The following is a 21724-nucleotide window of genomic DNA, read 5'->3' as shown; positions in this document are numbered from 1 at the left end:
GTGTTGAAAATTAAATTGAGTACAGCCGAAGCCGGTGATAGGGGACGTGAGGGATGTTGCACTTTTTCACTATCCCTCATGTACAGACTCAATCAAACCGAGTCTGCAAGTTCATGTAATTTTGTTGTGATTTATGCTTTCGATGAATCACAATTTTTTTCAGATTTTTTCCAATCCAAATGCCACTGTTTGACGAGTGTTTATGTAAAAAAGGAAATATACTTCACTCCAAAATGTGCAATAAGATGCTTGTTTTCGTTATATAGCATTTTCAGATCCCGTACAGCTGTACTTGTGAAGTTATTGTCTTAGAAATTCTATAACATTCACTTGAAAAGCAGTTACATTTATACCAGAGTAAAACTGCTAACATCACCAGACTCGATAGACCAAGACTACAGACATCGTGGAGTATTTATTACAATTGAAACAATCAGCCGGGGTTTTCTGTACAATACTTACTTAGGCAGATATTTTGAACATGGTTCACACCTTTCCCAAAGATGCCAGTCTCCGTAAAGCATTCTCTAAGAACCTTAGAGTCACAACTCTATGGTAATGAGGCTTTTGTAGTTCCTTTCAGAAAACGATACTTTGTTTTAGTAAAAAAGACAAAGTATGATTATTTCAATTATTTTGTTTCTTGATTAGACTAAATGAACTTTCTAAATTTAAGTAAGATTTCATAAACTATTTTGAGGATAAAATTTAAATGAATTATTAACATATATCTGGCTACATTGCACGCATTTATAAATAATCAACTACACATGGACATAAAATTCCGACAACGAGATGGTCCGATACATTTTCAAAAATACAATGTCATTAATGGTTTATTTCCAAAAGAACATCCGCAGTCAATGTACTACCTCGAGTTTATAGAATCACAAAAATGAGAATTATTAAATCGCCTAAAGATCTATTGAATGTGGGTAGCTAAATTTAGAAAAGGACAAATGCACATGCTGCACGCGATAGGCTGTCAAACAACAACTACAACTAAAAGGAACATCAACAAATTTCGAAATCGAAAGAAAGAAGACGAATGAAAGAAAGATCTAGTAGTACAGTTGGTCCGTATGACAAACGTGTCATTAGGTCGAGTCTACAGCAGAATTAATACCGCTCAAAACGGAAGTGGAATAATAATTAGGGTCCATGTATGATAAATCTTAGCACCTTAGGTTACAAACGAAAAACGAAAGTTCTTCTTCAAAAATAGGACTCCGGTATATCTGTCTCTTACATAACAACGCATCCGTTTATAATGCACTTATTGGTAACGAGTTTTTGACATGTGAGAAAGTAATCGTCTTCTCACATCTGCCTTTTTCCGGGTTGGTCCCCTGTGAATTTGTCTTTTTCCCTTAAAATACAAATGCAGCAATTGAGAAGCTCTGCGAAAACAAAGAATGCGCTCATTACAGATACCTTACCGAATCATTCCAATGCACAGGTCATGTTCTATTTAGTTTAAGTAATATTGTATATTATTCCGGGTATTTTGTAAATCATTTAAATTTGCACAATTATACTTATTGTTTGCACTGTCCATGAGAGAGGGGTCAGATATTCAATTAAAAAATGCTTTCACTAATGCCTACCTGGTAAGGAAAGTAATATTACTTTCCATTATAAACAAGACCTACAATACTTGTAACGTGGCATGATAATAGTGCAACACTGTTCTGTTTGTATTACTACTGTAGTCAGTAATTTTAGATTAAAAAATATCAAAGCATGTACATTGTCTTTTTCACCTATAATGCTACTCATTTTCTACAAATATAAACACCTAATCATGGTAAGAAATATCCATGTGTAAATAAGCCAAAACAAAATTTTTCATCGACTTTATTTTTCAAAATGTCCGTTATATGTCTCGCAGCAAATGGAATATCATTATATAACAAGAAAAGCATTCAAGCAAGGCATGAAATGGTGTCCAAGCAAGAAAATGCAGCAAGTGAAGATGATCAAGTGGACATGACTGATGATCAGATATTCTTTTCAATGGTCAATTTTAATTGTTTGTTTTTTTACCAGAATTGTATATCATATATGAATGGGCGGACGAAAGACATTGTTCATCATGAACTTTGATAGGCATGCTAGAGATTAGAATATTGAATGTTTTCCCACAAGAACTTGAAATTCTATCAATATTAACGATAATATCCGAAATATACATGTCTATAATATCCAAAATATACCCCTCTGTATAGTACAAGTACAAATGTTGCTGCAATGCAGCAATTGAGAAGCTCAGCGCAAAAACGCGCTCATTACAGATATCTTACCAAATCATTCCTACGCACAGGTCATGTTCTATTCAGATTAAGTACTATTGTACATTATTCCAGATGTTTTGTAAATCTTTTTTTGCATATTTATACTTATTGTTAGCACTGTCCATGAGAGAGGGGCCATATATTTAATTAAAAAAATATGCTTTCACTGATGCCTACCTGGTAAGGAAAGTAATTCCAATACAAACGGGACTTACAAGGCTTGTAAATGTAATGTGACATGACAGTAGTGCAACATTGTTCTGTTTGTGTCACTTCTGTAGTCAGTAATATTAGATGATAAGAAATATCAAAGCATGTACATTTTTTTTCCACATATAATGCTACTCATTTTACATAAATAGCAACAACTAATCATGGAAAGAAATATAAAACTCCATATGTAAATAAGCCAAAACAAATCTTTAATCAATATTTTTCAAAATGTCCTTTACATGTTTCGCGGCAATGGTATCTCATTCAGCAAATCAACATTCCACTCAAACTGCCATAAAACCGATTGCCTTCCACTTTCTCACAACAAAAATTCGGGAAATAGAGGTCTTTTTAAATATTCATTGTAAAAAATGTCAAAAGTGCAATTAGGGCCATAAAAATGAAGGAGCTATTAATTTACCGAAAGAAAGAAAAACATACGGAAAAGACAATTTCAGAATGATAATAATAGTATGAAATAGCAATTAGTAAAAATGGCCTACTAAATTTATTTCGATAAATTTATAGAGAGTGCAATTTATGGTTGAATATGTTTGCATTTCATTTCCTGCTAAATTCACCAGTTCGTGACACGAATTACCGTTTCATTTAGTTTCAGACTCAAAACTAAAACTACTTCTATAAAAAGATTTTTGGACCCTCACAATAATATGCTGAGTCATCTATTTATAGCTTTCGGATTCATGTACTTAAAGCAATAAAATACATACATATACAAAATAATAAATAATTCCTGTAGAAGATACAAATTTAAGAAATAAATTACCGAATTTAAGTTTATTTTTGTTTTGTCTTTTATACTGACTACACAGCGGTTGAGGCGTGAACTTTGTTCCCGTTCTCATTCATTAATATGACACTCCGCGAATCACCAAAAGGGAAACCAATATATGACTTTACATAATAGAAATCGGAAGGATTTCATGATTCCGAATTTATTTTTAACTGTAAATCGAAGGGATTAATTGATAAAAATCGGGTCCATGGACAAAAAAGTAAACACAAATCCACAGGCGCGGAGCAATAAGTTCATTTATACTATAAAGGGGGTATTTTTGAATATTACTCTAATATTGGTTATTTAATAGAATTTTAAGTTCCTATGGTATTTTCTCTTGAACATTCAAAATAGTAGTCAAAATGAACAAAGTCTGTCAATTGATTTATTGGAAAGGCAATCTACTATTTTGTTGAATTACTTCTAAAACCTCGTCTGACCAACCAGTGTGTTTACATTCCTATCAATAAACGCATAACAACACATGTTAATAAAACTGCAGACGAAAGTTTCTGTTGTTAAAATGTAACAACATTAGACAAATCATCATTCAACTCAAACTACCATAAAATCGATTGCCTTCAAACAAAATATAGTAAAGCAAAAATTCGGGAAATCAGGGTCGATTTTAGCTAAAGAGACTTAAACGGCGAATAGGTTTTTTTAGTATACTACTGCTAGACCTGTTTACAGTCGCACAACGTCAAAATAAAAGCGACATATAAAGTTATGGAAGCCAGATCTAGGCCGATTCAAATATTCACGGTCAAAAAAGTGCAATCGGAGCCGTAAAAAAGAAAACCGGAAAGAACCTACGGAAAAGACATTTCAAAATGATAATATAATGATATAACAATTCGTAAAAATTGGCCTACTTATTTTTTCCTATAAATTTATAAAGAGTGCAATTAATTGTTTGAATATGTTCGTTATTGATTACCACAGCGCGACACGAATGACCGTTTTGTTAAACTAAAATTACTTCTACTCCAATATATGACTTTTTATAATTGAAATCAGAAGATATTCTTGATTCTGAATTTATCTTTAGATGTAAATCGAAGGGATTAATTGAAAAAATAATCGAGTCCATAGACAAAAAAGTAACACAAATAGCTCCGCCTTCAAAAGTGGTTTGCTCGACTGAAAATGTGTATTGAGTTAGATGTAGTGTATCATGATGATCAGGGCATTTAAAAATAATCACGAGCTATTTTTGATGAAAGCAGCATCTTGCATTATTTTTGGAACAGCCATTGTACACAAAAGGTTATGAAACGTAACAGTTTTAACGAAAGTAACATTCTTTGAATGAAGAAATATTCTGCTCCGGAGATTTTTCAATTATCCCAATATCTTCAGCTGAAATTATACCATTACTGTATAAGTAAATTTTGTATGATTGCAATAGAAAAAGAACGACAAGTCCGATTATAAAAATGATTTATTTGATCATGCATATAATTTCTTGATTATTTTACACAAATAAATTATTCAAAGATAGATTTAACTCAAGTCCCATTAAACGTGGTTAGAATTGAAATGACCTTTATTCCATAATTTTAAATTATACAATGTACAAAATCAATGTATGAATAATTTAAAAAGAAACGCAAGAGTACTTGTACAATTCATTGAATTTATATAGTTGTACCAAAGATAAGTTAATTCTGATATAATATAACATTGATTATACAATCATCGAATGATTCAAAATCCGTTTACTATAATTATAATAATAGTTTTAAATAATTACAAAATTGGGTAAACATTAGCATGTGTATATTTAAAATCATTTTAAAGATGAACTATGCTCATCTTTTGGTAAAAATACTTTTTCTTTGCAAATATTTATTGAAATCTAGTAAGTTCTTCCTGAATAGGTCTAATTTGAAAAAAGTGAATGTTTAAACTAAGTTTGGGAAGCTGCATTCCATATAGCTATTACTTGTCAAATTAATTCGGTCTATTCTTACAAAACTGTCAGTTTTTATGACACTATAATCGAACTGTGATTACCTGTAGCGAGTAGAGTTTAAAACGTAACATATTTTCTCTATGTGTATTCAAAAGATGTTTATTTTACATTTCGAAAGAAACTGTATAGTTATTATATTTTTCTTAATAATTTGAGCATAATATATCCTTATCGCATGGTTTGGAACTTTTCCTTTGTTCTTATAACCCATTATACTCAGTACACTTCAATGAGCATTTCAAAACTGTATTGATATATAACAGTACAGTTTTTTCATTGATTCATATAGGAAAAAAACTCGACTATTATATATCGGTCGAGTTTTTTTCGCACCTTGTACATATCAATACAGTAATTTCATAGAGGTTCTAATGGGGCAGTGGTAACGACCATTTCCAGTAGCAAAAAAAAAAACAAACAAATATAAAATAAAAAAATGAAATCAATAAAATAAAATAAAATAAATATATAAATACAATGAAAAATATAAACAAAGATAATTAATGAAATGAAATTTACTCTCATTTAATCAAAAGGTACATCCGCTGAATGAATTATTTCCACTGAAAAAAGCCCTTTAATCTTAAATCAATCTTGGTAACAGTATACAATCCGCCTCTTATATTGGATGTCTTTTTTGCGGCAGCGAAAACAACTTGAAAAACTGTCTTATGGTAAATAACTGTAATGTAGCTAACGATTAATTCATTTATTTGTTTCTATTACAAAAAAAGAAAGCATTATGCCATTGCGATAAAACAGTTATAGTATATGAAACTCGTTAGTTACGGGGTATAACACTGGCTGGGCGACATCTCGGGATGTTTCTGCAAAAAAAATTGTCTCGCCATTTTTTAGCAGAAACACCCCTTGATGTCGCTCCAGCCAGTGTTATACCCTCGTAACTAACTCGTTTCATGTACTATAACTATTACTTAACATGCCATGCAAATTATGTTTTCGAACTTCTATGTCTGGTGTTCTATTTTCAAACGCATTTCTAATATAAGGATATGACGGACCATACACAGTTTTGAAAAGTTTGATAATAGTAAAAGTAAACATATTTGTCAGTGTATATATGCAAACTGTCAAAATGAATTTCTTTCTTTATATCTATAATCAATAATATGCAGTTAAAGATGTTTTCCTTGGTCATTATAATATGGACATACTCGTAATAATGAAAACTAATATTCAGTTTCAATTTGTTTCATTATGCACTTATTATATAAAAGTTCAATTCTTCCAAATTGAACATATGTATTCTCTTTTATAGCTTATCAATCAATGTCAAGTGCATCTTAACCCTGATTACATTTTACGATGTTTCATACTGTTAACACAACTTACAGCATTGTATTACGTAAATTCATTTTTTAACATACATGTATATAGATGATATAACAAAACCGTAAAATGCTATTCGCAACAAAAAAGCCCAAATAATTATCAAGCGATAATGACATTAAAAACAAATCATAAGCTCTTCATATTTCCAATACTAAGAATATATAAGGTTTTTACGTAGACAGTTAAAATGTGTCATGTCTGTAGTTTTAGTAGAAAAAAGCTTATTTCTCGGAATATTTAACCCTTGTCCTTGATGACATACAAATGAAAGAATAAAATCACTAAAAACAAATACATGTATAAGGAATTATAAATATAAAGATAGCTAAATTTAATATTAATGAGAAAAAGATAAGATAATATTTAATTTTCATTTCCCACACTTATCAATATTAGAAGCTATCTTACTTCCTATTTTAAGGGCAAGACATTAATCGTCTAAACCAAATATTTTAAACGAATACAAAAAAAATTTTTACTGTGACATTTCTAGTTGTTTATCGGAATTAATATAGCTCGAATACTTTATGTTAAAGTAACCAAAATATTTCAATTTTGTCGTGTGCAATATCAAGACACTGCACTGAACTTTTCAACACGAATAAAAAATGAAATAAGATAGTTTTTCGAATAAAAAACAACAACAATCATTCTTTGAAGCAAGCATGTAAAACAAAATTTAAATAAAGGAAACAAATAACAAACAACAAAATAAAGCAAACAACAACAACAATTAATACAAATAATATAATTTCAAAAGATGATAATGTTCTCCCCTCAATACCTATATCTAACAGTTACTGTATGTGCTTTCAACAAGAACTTATTCTTGATCACTGCTGCTTTCATCATCTGTGCTGCTGTCAGAAACCACACTTTCATCTCCACTGTTATCTCCCAAATACTCGTATCCAATGCTCACGATTTCTTTTAGCGCGTCTGAAGTAGATCATTATGTTTTACAACAAATTTTGTGGGGACACATATAGGACGTTTATAGTCAATCTAAAAGATCCCACTACCTAGTAAGGCCTGTGACTTCAGAGTATATATAAAAACAATTTAAACAAAAAACTTTACAATGATGTATTTCCAAAAGAAGGAAAAGGAAAAAAAAAAAAAAAAAAAGCTTCTTTAAGTGTAACAGTTATGACCGTATCAGACAGGTTTTATAGGAATCACTTTGTCCCGTCCTGCTATCTCAGTATTTACTAAAGGTTTGAAATTTCACACAAAAATGCAATATCACAATTCAATTGTCTTTGTCAATTTTAATAACTTTGATAGTTAATTTGACAAAATGATAATCCTGTTTAAATTAGAAAATAGTCAAAGTATTTCAAAATGACTATAGCTTTGTTATTTATAAATTTATTTTCTTCATTCTTTGAAATATTAAACATCTTGAATGTTCCTTCAAGTTGACTACTTGGCTCTGATTATGAGTAATGAACTTGACCTTCAAGGTAAAATTATTGAATCTTGTTGATATTTTGCTCCAACTGTCTATAGCTTTTTTATGTCTTCATCAACACATCATTATTAAGGACAAGACCTTGATTGAAATCAAACTAACCTTGACCTGTACTCATAAATGACAATGCCCTTGAAAGTATAATTATTAAATTTTCGCTATTTTTCCTGTTGTTTGCTGTAACATTGTTATTGGCACGTGAAACGTTGTCTTATTGGATTAAATACCTTAAGCTTCAAATGCTGCAGAGAGCTAAACTAATCTTGAGTTTAAGGGCATTTTATCTGCATAGATCAAATCATTGAACTTGGCTTGAATTGTCATATCTTTGTCATTAGGTATCAATGAGATTCATTTTTAATTAAAACAACGTGTTTGACCTAACCAACATGTTGGATGGTATTAATATGACCTTGACCATCAAGGTTTATTGATAAAATTTTGATTTTTGTGTCACAATATTTTAGATTTATTTATGAATTTGATTTATATTGGGACAGAAGCAAAATATTCCCCTGTCTGGCGATGGCTCTTGTAAGAAATGTAAATGTATTGTAATATTTTAAGGGAATAAAAGTGATACTGTATTGTCTTGAAATTAGACAAATAATTAAATAAACTTTATGATAAATTTAATTTTAAGGAAGAGCAACAGGATCACCAAAGCTACTTTGTGTCTCAGGTAGGAAATATTAATATTTACAAATAGTTTACAATACTATCATTTGTACAGTTTTTTTCATACAAGACAATTTCTTTTAATATGTTGTATTTTGCTGTGAAAGTTATTCCAATTTCTGTCAAAAATATTGGTGAGGTATGAATCCCCTTCAGCAATAGTTCTAGTTTCTTTTGCGATCAGAAACTTGAACATGATGCTATATTACAGGTTATTTGAAATAATGCAAAATGACGATGTTTAAAAATTTGTAATGAAAAGATAACAATACTACTCACCTAACAAGAGAGCATCGATCTCGGGAAGAGTTTGATTTTCATGGACATAATTCCGAACAGGGAATATTTTGCTTTCTTTGAAGCTAAAATATTCAATAAGTTTGTCTTTGTTTTCTCTAATTAACTTGTTTTCGTATATCTGAAGAGCATTATCTCTGACTGCTGTGCTTGTTTGATCGCCTTTTGTCACCACAACGACATAAGGAATATCTAAAAAAAACAAAAACAAGAGGACCCTGGGTCGCTCACCTGAGGCATTGGTGTATACCTGTATCTAGTCCTTGGCGCATAATTTGAACAATCTTTGTAGAAGACGACTAACTGATGTTACATACGAAATATCAAAACTCTAGTCTTTTTGGTTTTCGACAAAAGAAAATCATATAACTATATGTGAAACTTATGTGGCCCTAACGGGACCTCTTTTGACCCTAGAGGCATAATTTGAACAATTTTTCCAGAAGACCACTTAATGATGTTACAAGCCAAATATTAAAGCTCTAGGACATGTGGTTTTTGACAAGGAGATTTTTTAAAAAGATTTTCCTATATAACCTTTTGTTAAACTGATGAGCCCCCTTATTTGGTGTCTTTTCACTTTATGTGAATTCTTTGAACAAGCTCTATAGAGGACCATTTGATGAGGTTACATACTAAATATTAAAGCTCTGGGCCATGTCGTTTTTGACATGAAGAGTTTTTAAGATTTTCCTATATAACTCTATGTAAAACTAATGAGCCCCCTAATTCGGACCCCTTTTGACCATATTGTCATAATTTGAACAATTTTGTAGAAGACCACTAGCTAATGTTACATACCAAATATCAAGGCTCTACACTTTCTGATTTTTGACAAGTAGATTTTTTAAAGATTTAAAAACAACCTCTTTTGGTTGCCATGGCAACCAGAGTTCTTCAAGGAATTTGATTTTTTAAACGAATTTTGTACAGCTTTGTGCAAGAAACATGCCTGCCTAGTTTAATAAAATTTGGCCAAGTGGTATTGGAGGAGAAGACATTTGAATGAAAAAGTTAACGCACAGACGAACTGACGATGACAACACGGTGTCACAAAAGCTCACCTTGTCTCTTTTTGACAGATTTGGTAAAAAGGACAGTATTGGCGTACACAATATATGTTAAGAGCTTTACGGATTTGAAGATATTATAATATCTTTCTTCTATTTGTCAATCAGTAATTGACAATTATAATCACCAGGTGTTGTATCGTATCACATGCTAAATCGGATTTTCTTAATCTAAAAATTGAATCAGACTCATTCTGAACTAAAAGGGTTTTTGTCACAAAACATCAAAACCTAGGTATGGTACTGATCACTCCTATGAATTTTTGTCGAAAAACGGCCAGAAGTTTGGTCTCTGAAAGCCGGACACAATTTTTCTAGTTAAAGCTTTGTCGGCCATTTTGTAAAGCGAAGTCGAACATGCCAGCGATGTGCACAACTAAGGATGATACTGATCTACTGATTTTCATCGAAATCCCGACAGCAGTTTGACCTGTGAAAGCCGGACAATATTTTTCTATTTTTAGTTCTGGTGGCAATTTTGTGAAGCGAACCAAAACATGCCTGCAATATCACATCAAGGTATGGTACTGGTTAGCTCCTACGAAGTAATGTCGAAATCCCCCAAGCAGTTTGGACAAGCTTTTTTTATTTATAGCTCTAGCGGCCACTTTGTTTAGCGAAGCAGAATGCACAACAAGGTATAGTACTGATTACTCCCTCGAAGAAATGTTGAAATCCCGCCAGCAGTTTGACCTACGAAAGCTGTGTGTGTATTTAAGTTTATTTATTTATACCTCCACCGGTTACCCATATGGGTCAGTCCTCCAGTTGAGCATTAGTCATTTTATATTTTGGTGAATAGTGCAAGATACAGAAAGACACCCCAATTCCAGAAGCTTCTCCTGTTTCTTTAACGTGCCAAATGTTTAAGCACTTATACACGGGACCTCGATTTAAAGTCACATTTGAAAGACTCATTAGCAATTTAAGTTGGCAAACCCGGGAATCGAACCCACACTGTCGAAATTACAAGACTCGAGCCCTAACCGATTGATCTATGCGGGCTGGCTGATGTTAAAGCAAGGCAACATTTTTTTCTATTTAAAGCTCTGATACCCATTTTGTGCAGCGAGACGGAACGTGCCGGCGATATGTCCAACTAGGGATTGATCAAATCTGTGAAGTTTGGTTGAACTCCAACCAGCAGTGTGATCTGTGAAAGCCAGATAAGCTCATTGTGGACGGACAGACAGACAGACGGCAAGGGCAAAAACAACATGTCTTCCTAAATTTTGATGTCTTCCAAAATTTTTGAAGAAATACTTCAAGGACTGTACACCACAGACTGTAAAATACGTTAGCGCATAATAAAACAATAACGTGTTTAGTAAATATAAACGCCCTCTGCCTAGATTCTTGTAACAACTTTTCAAGAAAAATTTACCCATTCATTCAGCTATAGACAGAAAAATTGCCAAAAAGGTGGTAAAGACTGTTATATAACTTGACTTATTGTGAAAAATATCAGTTGACATGTCATTGTTATTTGATGAAGTTGAAAACCATTCCACTTACATATATCTTTTTTATCAAACATACAAAAATGCAAGACAATGACCTGAAACCTAGTGACCTTAAACTATATCCAAACTTAAAGAAGTATGTTCCCTCTTAGTATGAAACATTGGTACAAAAATACAAAGGCTGTACAAAAAAGTGTAACACATCTACTTTTAGCACAGATTCCCTGGACTTTGTGACTTTTAACACTGGACAATCCAAAGTATGTTCCTTCCAAATATGAAAAGTTCATCATAAATAAAGGCTGCTATAAAAGCAAATATGTAAACATTTATTATCGGTACCCTTGACAATGACCCACTGAATCCTTACTTAATCCGAAGAGAGAAGACCATTCAAGTTATCTTCCTACCAAATTTGAATTACCTATGTAAGAAAAAAGCTGTAAAGGTAAAAGAGTAGAAATTGTTGACCTTGACCAAACTGACCTCTCACTCCATCCAAATATAGAAGACTTGTCAATTCACGTCCCCACTAAAGATATCTGTCGGTACAGGTGTAAAAGTGTAAAAATTTATTTTTGGAATTGGTGACCTTAACATTGACCCAAATGACCCTCACTAAACCCGAAGGAAGAGGAACTTCTTAGGTGTGTCCTTGCTACACGCGAAAGACATCGATTTAAAAATACAGACTGTATGAGCAATGTTTATTTTTTTCACTCCAGTGATCTTATCTTGCCACAAGTGACCCCTTACGCCACACAAAATTAGACGATCATTAAAGGTATCCGCCTCTCAAAAGGGCGATAACTGAAAGCAATAGTTATATTTCTTGCCAAGATCGTGAGCATTGTATTGATAAGTAAGTACGTAATTTATGAAGCCAATGGTACAGGAAGAACATAAAGTAAATCCAATTTGCCAGTTAAGATTAACGTCGTACGGACAGATTGACAAGTGGACGGTCAAAAATCAATTCCCGGGGGCATGAAAATGCGTTCTCTTCTTTGTCGTTTGTTTCGCAATTTAAATTTTATTACTTCAATATTAGTATTATAAGGAAAAATAATGTAAACACTCATTAATTTTATTGCGCAGTGTTCGTGTATCCGTTTTAAGTCCTGACGCCATATTAAAACCAGTTTATTTTTTTTCTTGATTCAAATTGAGTTGTTTTCCCTTTTTTACCTTAAATTATTAATATAAACACACAATTATTGACTAATTGTCGTAGAAAATATATATATTATTAACAAGGTATTGTGCATCAAATTCACCAAATAAAAAGTCAATATATAGAGGATATTCAAGTTTTTTCTATAAATACATGATTTATTTTCATCGAGTGGTATGAAAATAAATATTTCATGAGTGGCGGTAGCCACGAGTGAAATATGGTAATTTTCATGCCACAAGATGAAAATAAATCGTGTATTTATAGAAAAAACTTGAATTTTCTGTTTATTATATACATTTTTCTCTTTCTGGACATTAAAATTTGAAAGACTTTCCCATAAATATTGAGTACTGGCAGAATTTAAAAGAAAGTAGTCCGGCAAGACACCAGTGAAAATACGGAAAATATGTTTCACTGCAGTGAAAAATAAATTTTTACAGTGAAAATACGGAAAATGAAAATACGCATTTTATTTCATCAATATTTCTCAATATTTCATTTATAAGTATATAATAAATATATCTATTGACTTTTGTTTTGGTGAATTTGATGCACAATACCTTGTTAATAAAATTATTTAATTCTTTTTGCATACCTTTATTTGAAAGCCACCATTGGAAGCGTTTGCAAGTCTCTTTAAATGTTTCTGTCAATGTTTCAATATTGGATATATCGAACAAGAAGCAAACGCAATGAATTTTGCACATTGATCCTGCATCCTTTACGAAATGCTTTGAATCTTTGTCGATGCTTTTATTTTGTATCTAGAAAAAAACATTTTTATATGAAATGATATACAAGCTCTGCAAAATGTTAAAAAACTGTTTTCATTTTTTAATAATACATACAAAATCAATCAGCACATATTAAATTGATGTTTTTCAATAGTTTGCAAAACACAGTATAATAAACAATTTAAAACTTTCTTACTTTGAATTTATTTGGAACATGGCCTTTCACGATCAGCTTTGCTTGTTCAAGTTTAACTCCCTCCTTATCCTGAATTCCCGGCATGTCACAGAAAAATACGTTCGATGTGTTTGTCTTTCCAGGTTCGGATTTGAATTTCAATTGATACATCTGGAACTAATGTAGTGAGTAAATTGTTAGAATATACGATATATATTTGTACAAATTATTTTTTGTTGAATATATACGAGTTATATGTCTAAACAGTATACAATAGCATATTTTTCTCTACGATAAATACAAATGACAACTAGGGTGGGAGCACTTCTGAATCTAGGTGTAAGATTTATAAACTTTTTATAGAGATTTTTCCCGATGCAATGGAACATTCCAAAAATTAATTCTGAGCATTGTAGTTTTCCACAAAAAGATTACATGCGTTCATTTCTTTATCAGTATACATAAGGCATGTCACACTAAAGGCAGAGTTAATTTTACCCCCAGGGTCATGGTTCGTGTAACTTTTGTAAACAAACTTCATATTCTTGCTACATGCCAAATATCTAGGATCTGTCATTTATAAGTTTAACAGCAAAAAAAAAAAAAGAAAAAAAAAAGAACAACAACAAAAAACAAGATATGTTTATAATAAAAGTCTAAAGGTTTTGGGCCATTTTTTATCTAAGGGTCATGATTTTTGCAATTTTTTGTACAGGTCAACTAAGCAATGCTAAATGCCAAAAAACCTGAACTCTGGGCATTGAATTTCACACTGTAAGACTTTAATGTGTTTTTCCAAAAACATCTTTATTAATCAGATGTCCTTTGGGGCGGATCGAATACTTCCCCCATTGGACATGATAGTTTTGTCCTCTGTAAATGCCAATTATCTTACCTAGTCTATATCAATCTTACAAATCAAATAAACGACGGAATGGGGCAAATATTTACACAAGTGGAATAATATATATTATTTTCACGAACGTTTACAAGCAATGCTTCGTGCCAAATTTCTAATAGTACTGCAAATTAGCCCAATTTACTTGCTTATCTTTAGTGGAAACTGCTCAATTTCAGACAACAGCAAGTTTCATAGATCGAAATGTTTGCCTGGACCTACAGCTCTTCGAATAAATGATCAAATTGACCCAACCCCGATGCGAATCTGGGATGTCCAGTATGGCGTTAAAGATGGCCGCCAAATCTCTTTTATTTACAATATTTACGTTGGTTTATTTGTTTTTCAGTTTTGTAAATCAATTAAAATTTTACATGAAACGTTAACTTTATTGCAATTTAGTTGTAGTTTTTATCGCCTTATTTTAACGAAAGAAAACGGGTGTCCTTTTTTAATGTATATGTCTAGCTTTAATATGATTTTTCAACAAACTATACCACTTTGACAAATAAAAGAAGTATTTTACTTAAATATTATAATTTCATGAGGAGAGTATCATTTTCATGATTTTGAGTAAATCTTTAAATCATTTTTGCAAGTTGTTGTTGTAGGATTATGGGCAAAAGTAGTTTTATGTGAATTGATTCCAATATTTTTATTCGCTGAGATTGAATACAGCAGAAACTGGTGCTAGGTGGGTGTGAGAAATGTTGTACAACACATAACCTCCAACTATCAAACCGACTCGGCAATTGTCAACTATTGCGTTATTTTCATGGCTATCTCGAGTGTTCTTTCTATTCTCAGAACAGTAGGTGTCAAGAGCTGTATGGCAGCCGTCAATGAGCCTTGTAGACCACCAAACAGGACAGAGTGCATAAAGAAACAACAACAAGAGTCATATTTAGCATGTTTAACTGCGCTCAGTATTGAATACCATCGCCCCTTATTTTCATCTGATGTCGCCATTTTTGGCTTTTTCAAAACAGTACCAGAGTGAGTTACTTTTTGTCCTATGTCGGGAATAAATAAAAGAAGAGAAACATAAACGTCTGCCAACTTAAATAACCCCAGTCCAAATAAGACGTGTTTCGCTTAAGTATAATAGCAATGATAATAATACATCTCTGTTATTTTTGTCAAGTCTATTTTCCCCGGACAGACTTGTTTAAATAGACACAAATCTGTTTTAGGTCTTTCTTTTATTCCTCAATAGAAAAGTGTAAATGCACGAAATTCAATAAAGATATTTGCTATTTGTGACTTTATGATACTTTCATGATAATATTGAAAGGCCAGTATTGGACTTAAGATATCACAAGTTGCAACGGTCATCAATGAAAACGGAATCCCCGTAGAACACCCAAGGCGACAGAAATGAAAATGTTGCAGGTCCGATTAGAGTTAGCCAGTGGAAAAAATAAAAGCTACCGTCCACGCCCCCCTAGCACCACTATAAATAAATCAACATTCAAAAACAAAAGTAGTTAAAGTTTGTATTAAGAAACATATGCTGATGTGTTCAAACATTATTCTTATTTAACTAGGACATACCATTGTGAGTCATATAAAGTCACTGTTCGTTTACTTTTCGTTTCTCAGACCCGCCGACTCTAATTTTTGAATAAAGAGTAAAAGTTCTTTTGGATCGTAATTATTATATTCCCATTAAAGTTTAGTTGTGTTTAATGCAGAGCTTTCGCAAATGGAGCACATAAAAACTTTCTTAACTTCGTCGAGTTTGTTTATAAAAGTGATGAAATTGCCGCATTTTTAATGACCGCATACAGCATATGTACAGATGTTTATTCAATCCAACTTAAATGCACGCATTTCCAATAAGTGACATATAATGAAATTCCATTTCAATGTTGTTTGTACACCCTGAATTGGTGTAGCCATATTTGGCAGTAGATATTACACACAGCGTCACATCTCCTGTATAACTTAACATGCATAAATTAACGGCAAAAGTTGTGTACATGTAATTGAAGTAGTCGGCACATTTGATGACCGTTGAGCTGCAGTTGTCAGAGTCAGTAATTTTCATTGTAGGTTAAGGAATCATACAACCTTTATTTACGATATTTACATATTCATATAAAAATATGGATTAAAATAGTGAAAATAAACCTGCACTTATTGGAAAAATAATTTTTCATTTCTTACCTAATTGATTGAATATAATTTCCTACACAAATGCCATTTTACGGCAGGTGGCTTTGTCTAACTATTCATGCAATATAAAACACAATTTGGTTAAAAATTTACAGAACGAAAAAATAACTTATTTTTGTTAGTATTCGTAAGTAATTGAGCGTACAAGCTTATTGAACTTAAGGCCTTTGTGACCTTGACTTTTGACTGAGTCACCTCAAAATCAATATGGGTCATCAAATGGTCATGATCAACCTCCACGCCAAAAATGAAGACTTCGGGTCAAAGCGTTTTTAAGTTATTGGGCGGACAAACTTTTTGAGTCAATGCCTCTGTAACATCGACCTTTGATCCAGTGACCTCAAAAGGGGTCATCTAATGGGCATGACTAACATGTATGCCAAAAATAAATACTGTAGGTCAAATGATTCTTAAGTTATTGGGCGGACAAGCATTTTTTAGTCAAAGCCTTTCTGACCTTGACCTTTGATCTAGTGACCTCAAAAGCTGTAGGGGTCATGTACTAGTAATATCCAACCTCAATTCTAAACATGAAGACTTTGATCAAAACATTCTAAAGCAATTGAGTGGACAATCTGTTTGAACTAAAGACCTAGACATTTGACCAAGTGACTTTAAACTCATTAGGGGTTATCTGATGGTCATGACCAACCTTCATGCCAAGTACGAAGACTATGGGTCAAAGGAATATAATGTCATTTGGCGGAAAACCTTTTTAAGTTTAGACCTCTGATCTTGACCTTTGACCCAGTGACCAGAAAATCAACAGGGGCCATTTTATCATCATGATTTATCTCCATGCCAAATATGAAGACTGTGAATCAAATGATTCTTCAGTTATTGGACGAGTAACCCTTTTTTAGTCAAGGTCCCTGTGACATAGACCTTTGACATAGTGACCTCAACTTCAATAGGGTCACCTAATGGTTTTGACCAACCTCAATCCCAAATATTAAGTTATTGGGCGAAGAAGATTTTTTTTAGCCAAGGCCCTTTGACCCAGTGACATGGAAATCAATAGGGGTCATCTAAATATATTCATGACTTACCTCCATGCTAAATATGAAGAATATGGGTTAAAGGATTTTTAAGTTATTTGGCGGAAAAGGTTCTTTTTTGTCAATACCCCTTTGAGCTTGATCTTTGACCTAGTGATTTTAAAATCAATAGGGGTCATCTACTAATTATGACCAATCTCAATATTAAATATGAAGACTGTGCGCCAAAGGATTAATATGTTATTGGGCAGACAAGGAAAAACCGACGCACGACGGACGGCTAGACGGACAAGCTGATTCCAGTATACCCCCTTAAAACTTTTTTATGGTGGTCTATATATCATTCTAACATGCAACATTTATTTCGATAATATAAATGTATGATTTGTTGGGGCAGGTGTTCGCTTATAAATCCTTTCATTTAAGACTGGATTCAAGTTGTTACCCTTAGATGAGCATTGGGGCGATACGTCCTGAGCGCCAATATCTAGGATTCACCGTAATTATAGTCACTGATTTAAGATGTTTTGGGTTTATTTTGTTGAGGTTCATTTTGATTTTTTTCCCTCCTCCCACCCTATCTTTTTCTGAGAAAATGAAAAAAAAGGAAAACTTTGGTCTTATGTTGCTGTTCTGAGAGTGACACAACGTGTTAACACAAAAAACTTGAAGGAGAATTTCTGAAGCAGTAGAACAGATCGGTAATCATGAACATTACATATATATATATATATATATATATATATAGTTATAGGGTGATGTTCTTTTATCTTCAATTACCTTTTCTGTCTTCGAAGTTCCGTTGCTGTTTGCCTTACTATATCCACCGGTTGCCCTCGAAACTATTTTACCTGTTAAAAGTGACATGATGGAGTCTATGAAACTCGATTTCCCACTGTTCACGGGACCATAACATAAAACACGCAGAGTGTTATCGTCAGACATCTCCTGACAAAGATCTTTTATTTCATTTTCTCTGTGCTCGTTCGATCTCTGAAACAAGAATTATAAATTATTATATAACATAACGCCATTTCTTTCATTCATTTTTACACAGTTTGACCTGTACAATCCATTGTTCGAATTTTTGTGTCAGACAATTTACCAGTCTGGTGGTATTCATGAGCTTGAATATTTTTGCTTTTATTTCATTTTAATTATTTATATTTAGATAATTAAATGATTTGTCGGTCAATTTGTTGTTACTCTTTTACAAAGAAAGATTATGAAATAGAGTAAAACATCCCTATAGAACGCCAAAAACACAGTATATATTCAGTAACTCCGGGCAGAAAAATTATGCACGTTTCGTGCAATAAGTAATGCAAAGTTTGTGCAATAAATGGCGGATATCTGACTTCCAACGGGTAAGTAAACTGGCCAATTCAATTTTTTATTTAACCAAAATGAAAAAGGAATTACCGCATACGGCCGTGAAGACATTATTCTTTATCCCTCATCAAGATTATTTCCACGAAATTGCTAACTGTTAAAAGATCATTCGTGAAAATGATGGCTTGACCACCGTTTTTAGTGTGAGATTTGCTTTTTGTCGACTCTTACAAGTACAACAACGCATATTATACCGTATAATTTCAATTTTCGGTAGGCTAGTGTTTTCGCGACAGTATACGGCTATTCACAGTTTGGTTAAATAAAACATAAATTGTCCAGTTTGCTTACCGCGTTCGAAATGTCAGATATCCTCTATTTATGGCACAAATTCTGCATTACTTTTTGCACAAAACATGCATAATTTTCACATTCCAGCGTTACTGGATATACACGGTGAAAAAATAATCCGGCAAAATTGAAAATGTTTCATGCTCGCAAGGACGGATATATTAGGCGATCGTCCACGCCTACTTCCATCGGCTTTAACAGAATTTAAAATACAAATGTTTTAAATTTTAAATTCAGAAACATCGGCAGATGTGCCCATATTGCTATTTTCATGGAACCTCCCATGTAATTTGTCTTTGCCATCTCATCGAAAGCGACGTATAATCCCCAGGTAAAAGAATACATGTGCTCTAAACGACAAAACAATTGGTCGAACTAAATAAAATGCAAGAAAGTAGATAAGATGATATGAAGCTTGCATATCATAAATAAGACACCAAAAGACACATTGTTAAGACAGGCAACATATCCGAGTGGTAATTGCCAATGACCTCCAGATTGTAAAATGAAATCGGCATACATAAAATTTCAATTTAAACATGGGGACAGATCTAGTTAGGTATAATGCGTAAATCATCAGTACTGACATCTTAATTAAAAGAAAGTTGAAACAAGAGCCGGTTGAACCGGGTGATGCTCCCCGAATAGGTTTTGGACACAGAAAGGTATACCTCTTGTAGTGTCAGAGTTAAGTCACAAACAAAGTTCAAAGGGTAAAAACAACCCAAGTGTTGCTCGCGACAAATTGTCTCAATATGGTGATCTTTTCTGTGAAATATTTGTAAAATCAAACTTCAAGTAACGAAGGCATGGGCTGGATACGATTTTGCTGCAAGGTCATGCTGTGACCTTGACGTTCAAAGTAGCGACCCAAATGTTGCGCGTGACACATCGTCTCAATATGGTGATCATTTCTGTGAAATAGTTGTAAAATCCGACTTCAAATAACGGAGTTATGGGCCGGACACGATATTGCTGCAAGGTCATGCTGTGACCATGACCTTCAAGCTAGCGACCCAAATTTTACGCGCGACACATCGTCTCAATAGTGTAAGGGACTGTGAATGTTTATCAACTAAATTACTTTTAGGACCTTGTAATGAATATATCAGTTTAAAACAAAATATGTTTTATGACAATTTGAACATCAAACTAGCATAATTTATTGATGAGTGAGGTAATACTGTTCAGTCAATGCTTCAAACTTACCTGCCAGGATTCCTGAACTTTACCGGTCAGGATTCCTGAACTTGCCTTAGCCATTCATATTTGCTGAGTTTATTTGTTTAGATAATTTTCTGGTAAATGAAGGAATTAAGAACATGATATAGGATATTCTGAGGCTCTAGGACTATATAAGGCACACTAACAAAGTTTATACTTCAAGAAAAGGATTAATTTACTATTATGTTTATCCTGGCATCATAATGGCTAATAAGAGTTGTCTACCTTGATTCGAAACTTTAAATGCATTTATTTTCATAAACATATACAAACACTTATCATTTTACATGTAAGAACATAGAATGCAATCCATATTTACCTAAGACATAAGTTACTTTCCAAATAGTTAAGTGGCATTGCTGTATTTTATAATAATCTTGATGACCGGTATGACCTCTAAGTTTGTCAGGAGGGAAAATTCAAGTTCCTGGCACTTGGAATCTTTTTATATCAATAGTTCATTTTTCTAAGCTATAACCATGATTGTTTTTGGTCCAGATATTAAGTGCATCAAGTTAAGCATGTAATTCAAGTGTTTATTGCATATTTTGTTATTAGTTAACTTTGTTAATTTACATTTTTCTAAATTATTCCTGTCAATATGGCTGCCATTTTAAGAAATTCCTGTCTTTCCTGCCAGACTGCCAGGCCAAATGGAATGTTATGATTGGTCAATTGTGACAGTCCTGACCATTTCAGAGTCTATATAAGTAGCCATGATAGGCTGTGTTCAGTTTGCATTTTGGCTTTAAACCCTGACAGTCGTGAAAACTTGTGACAAAGCATTTTGTGGAACTTTCTATTGTTAAACATAGCAAATTTAGTGCTTTTCAGAGTTGAATAAAGAAATTGTGGAATTAACTTTTTATCAATAAAAGTTGTTATTTGAACAGTTTTTGACTTAGCTTACAATTGTTACAATTGGTGTCAGAATCAAAGGATTAAAGGAATTGTTTACATTTTTCCTGGAATTGACCTTGAACTTGAAGACTTTTATAAAATACCAAAAAAGGAATTGTAACTACACAAAAGTTAATC

At 32.7% G+C, this 21724-nt stretch overlaps 1 protein-coding gene across 1 annotated transcript in view; it reads right to left on the bottom strand.

Annotated features, from left to right (window-relative positions):
• Window positions 1-7127: 7127 nt before the first annotated feature.
• Window positions 7128-21724, bottom strand: part of LOC132744068 (interferon-induced protein 44-like) — a 37732-nt gene continuing 23135 nt past the window's right edge. Inside the window, exons 6-10 of the mRNA XM_060732678.1 lie at window positions 18560-18772; window positions 13727-13882; window positions 13392-13560; window positions 9069-9278; window positions 7128-7576 (exon numbers count right to left, since the gene is read on the bottom strand). Coding sequence (XP_060588661.1) covers window positions 7461-7576; window positions 9069-9278; window positions 13392-13560; window positions 13727-13882; window positions 18560-18772 — 864 coding nt within the window. The 3' untranslated portion in view covers window positions 7128-7460. The remainder of the gene's footprint in view (window positions 7577-9068; window positions 9279-13391; window positions 13561-13726; window positions 13883-18559; window positions 18773-21724) is intronic.

The sequence above is a fragment of the Ruditapes philippinarum genome, unplaced genomic scaffold (assembly GCF_026571515.1).
Source record: "Ruditapes philippinarum isolate M1 unplaced genomic scaffold, ASM2657151v2 ctg4816_1_1_1_1, whole genome shotgun sequence".
NCBI classification, from domain to species: Eukaryota; Metazoa; Mollusca; class Bivalvia; order Venerida; family Veneridae; genus Ruditapes; species Ruditapes philippinarum.
The sequence above is the reverse complement of the archived record's forward strand: the minus strand, read 5'-3'. Positions and strand labels throughout refer to the sequence as shown.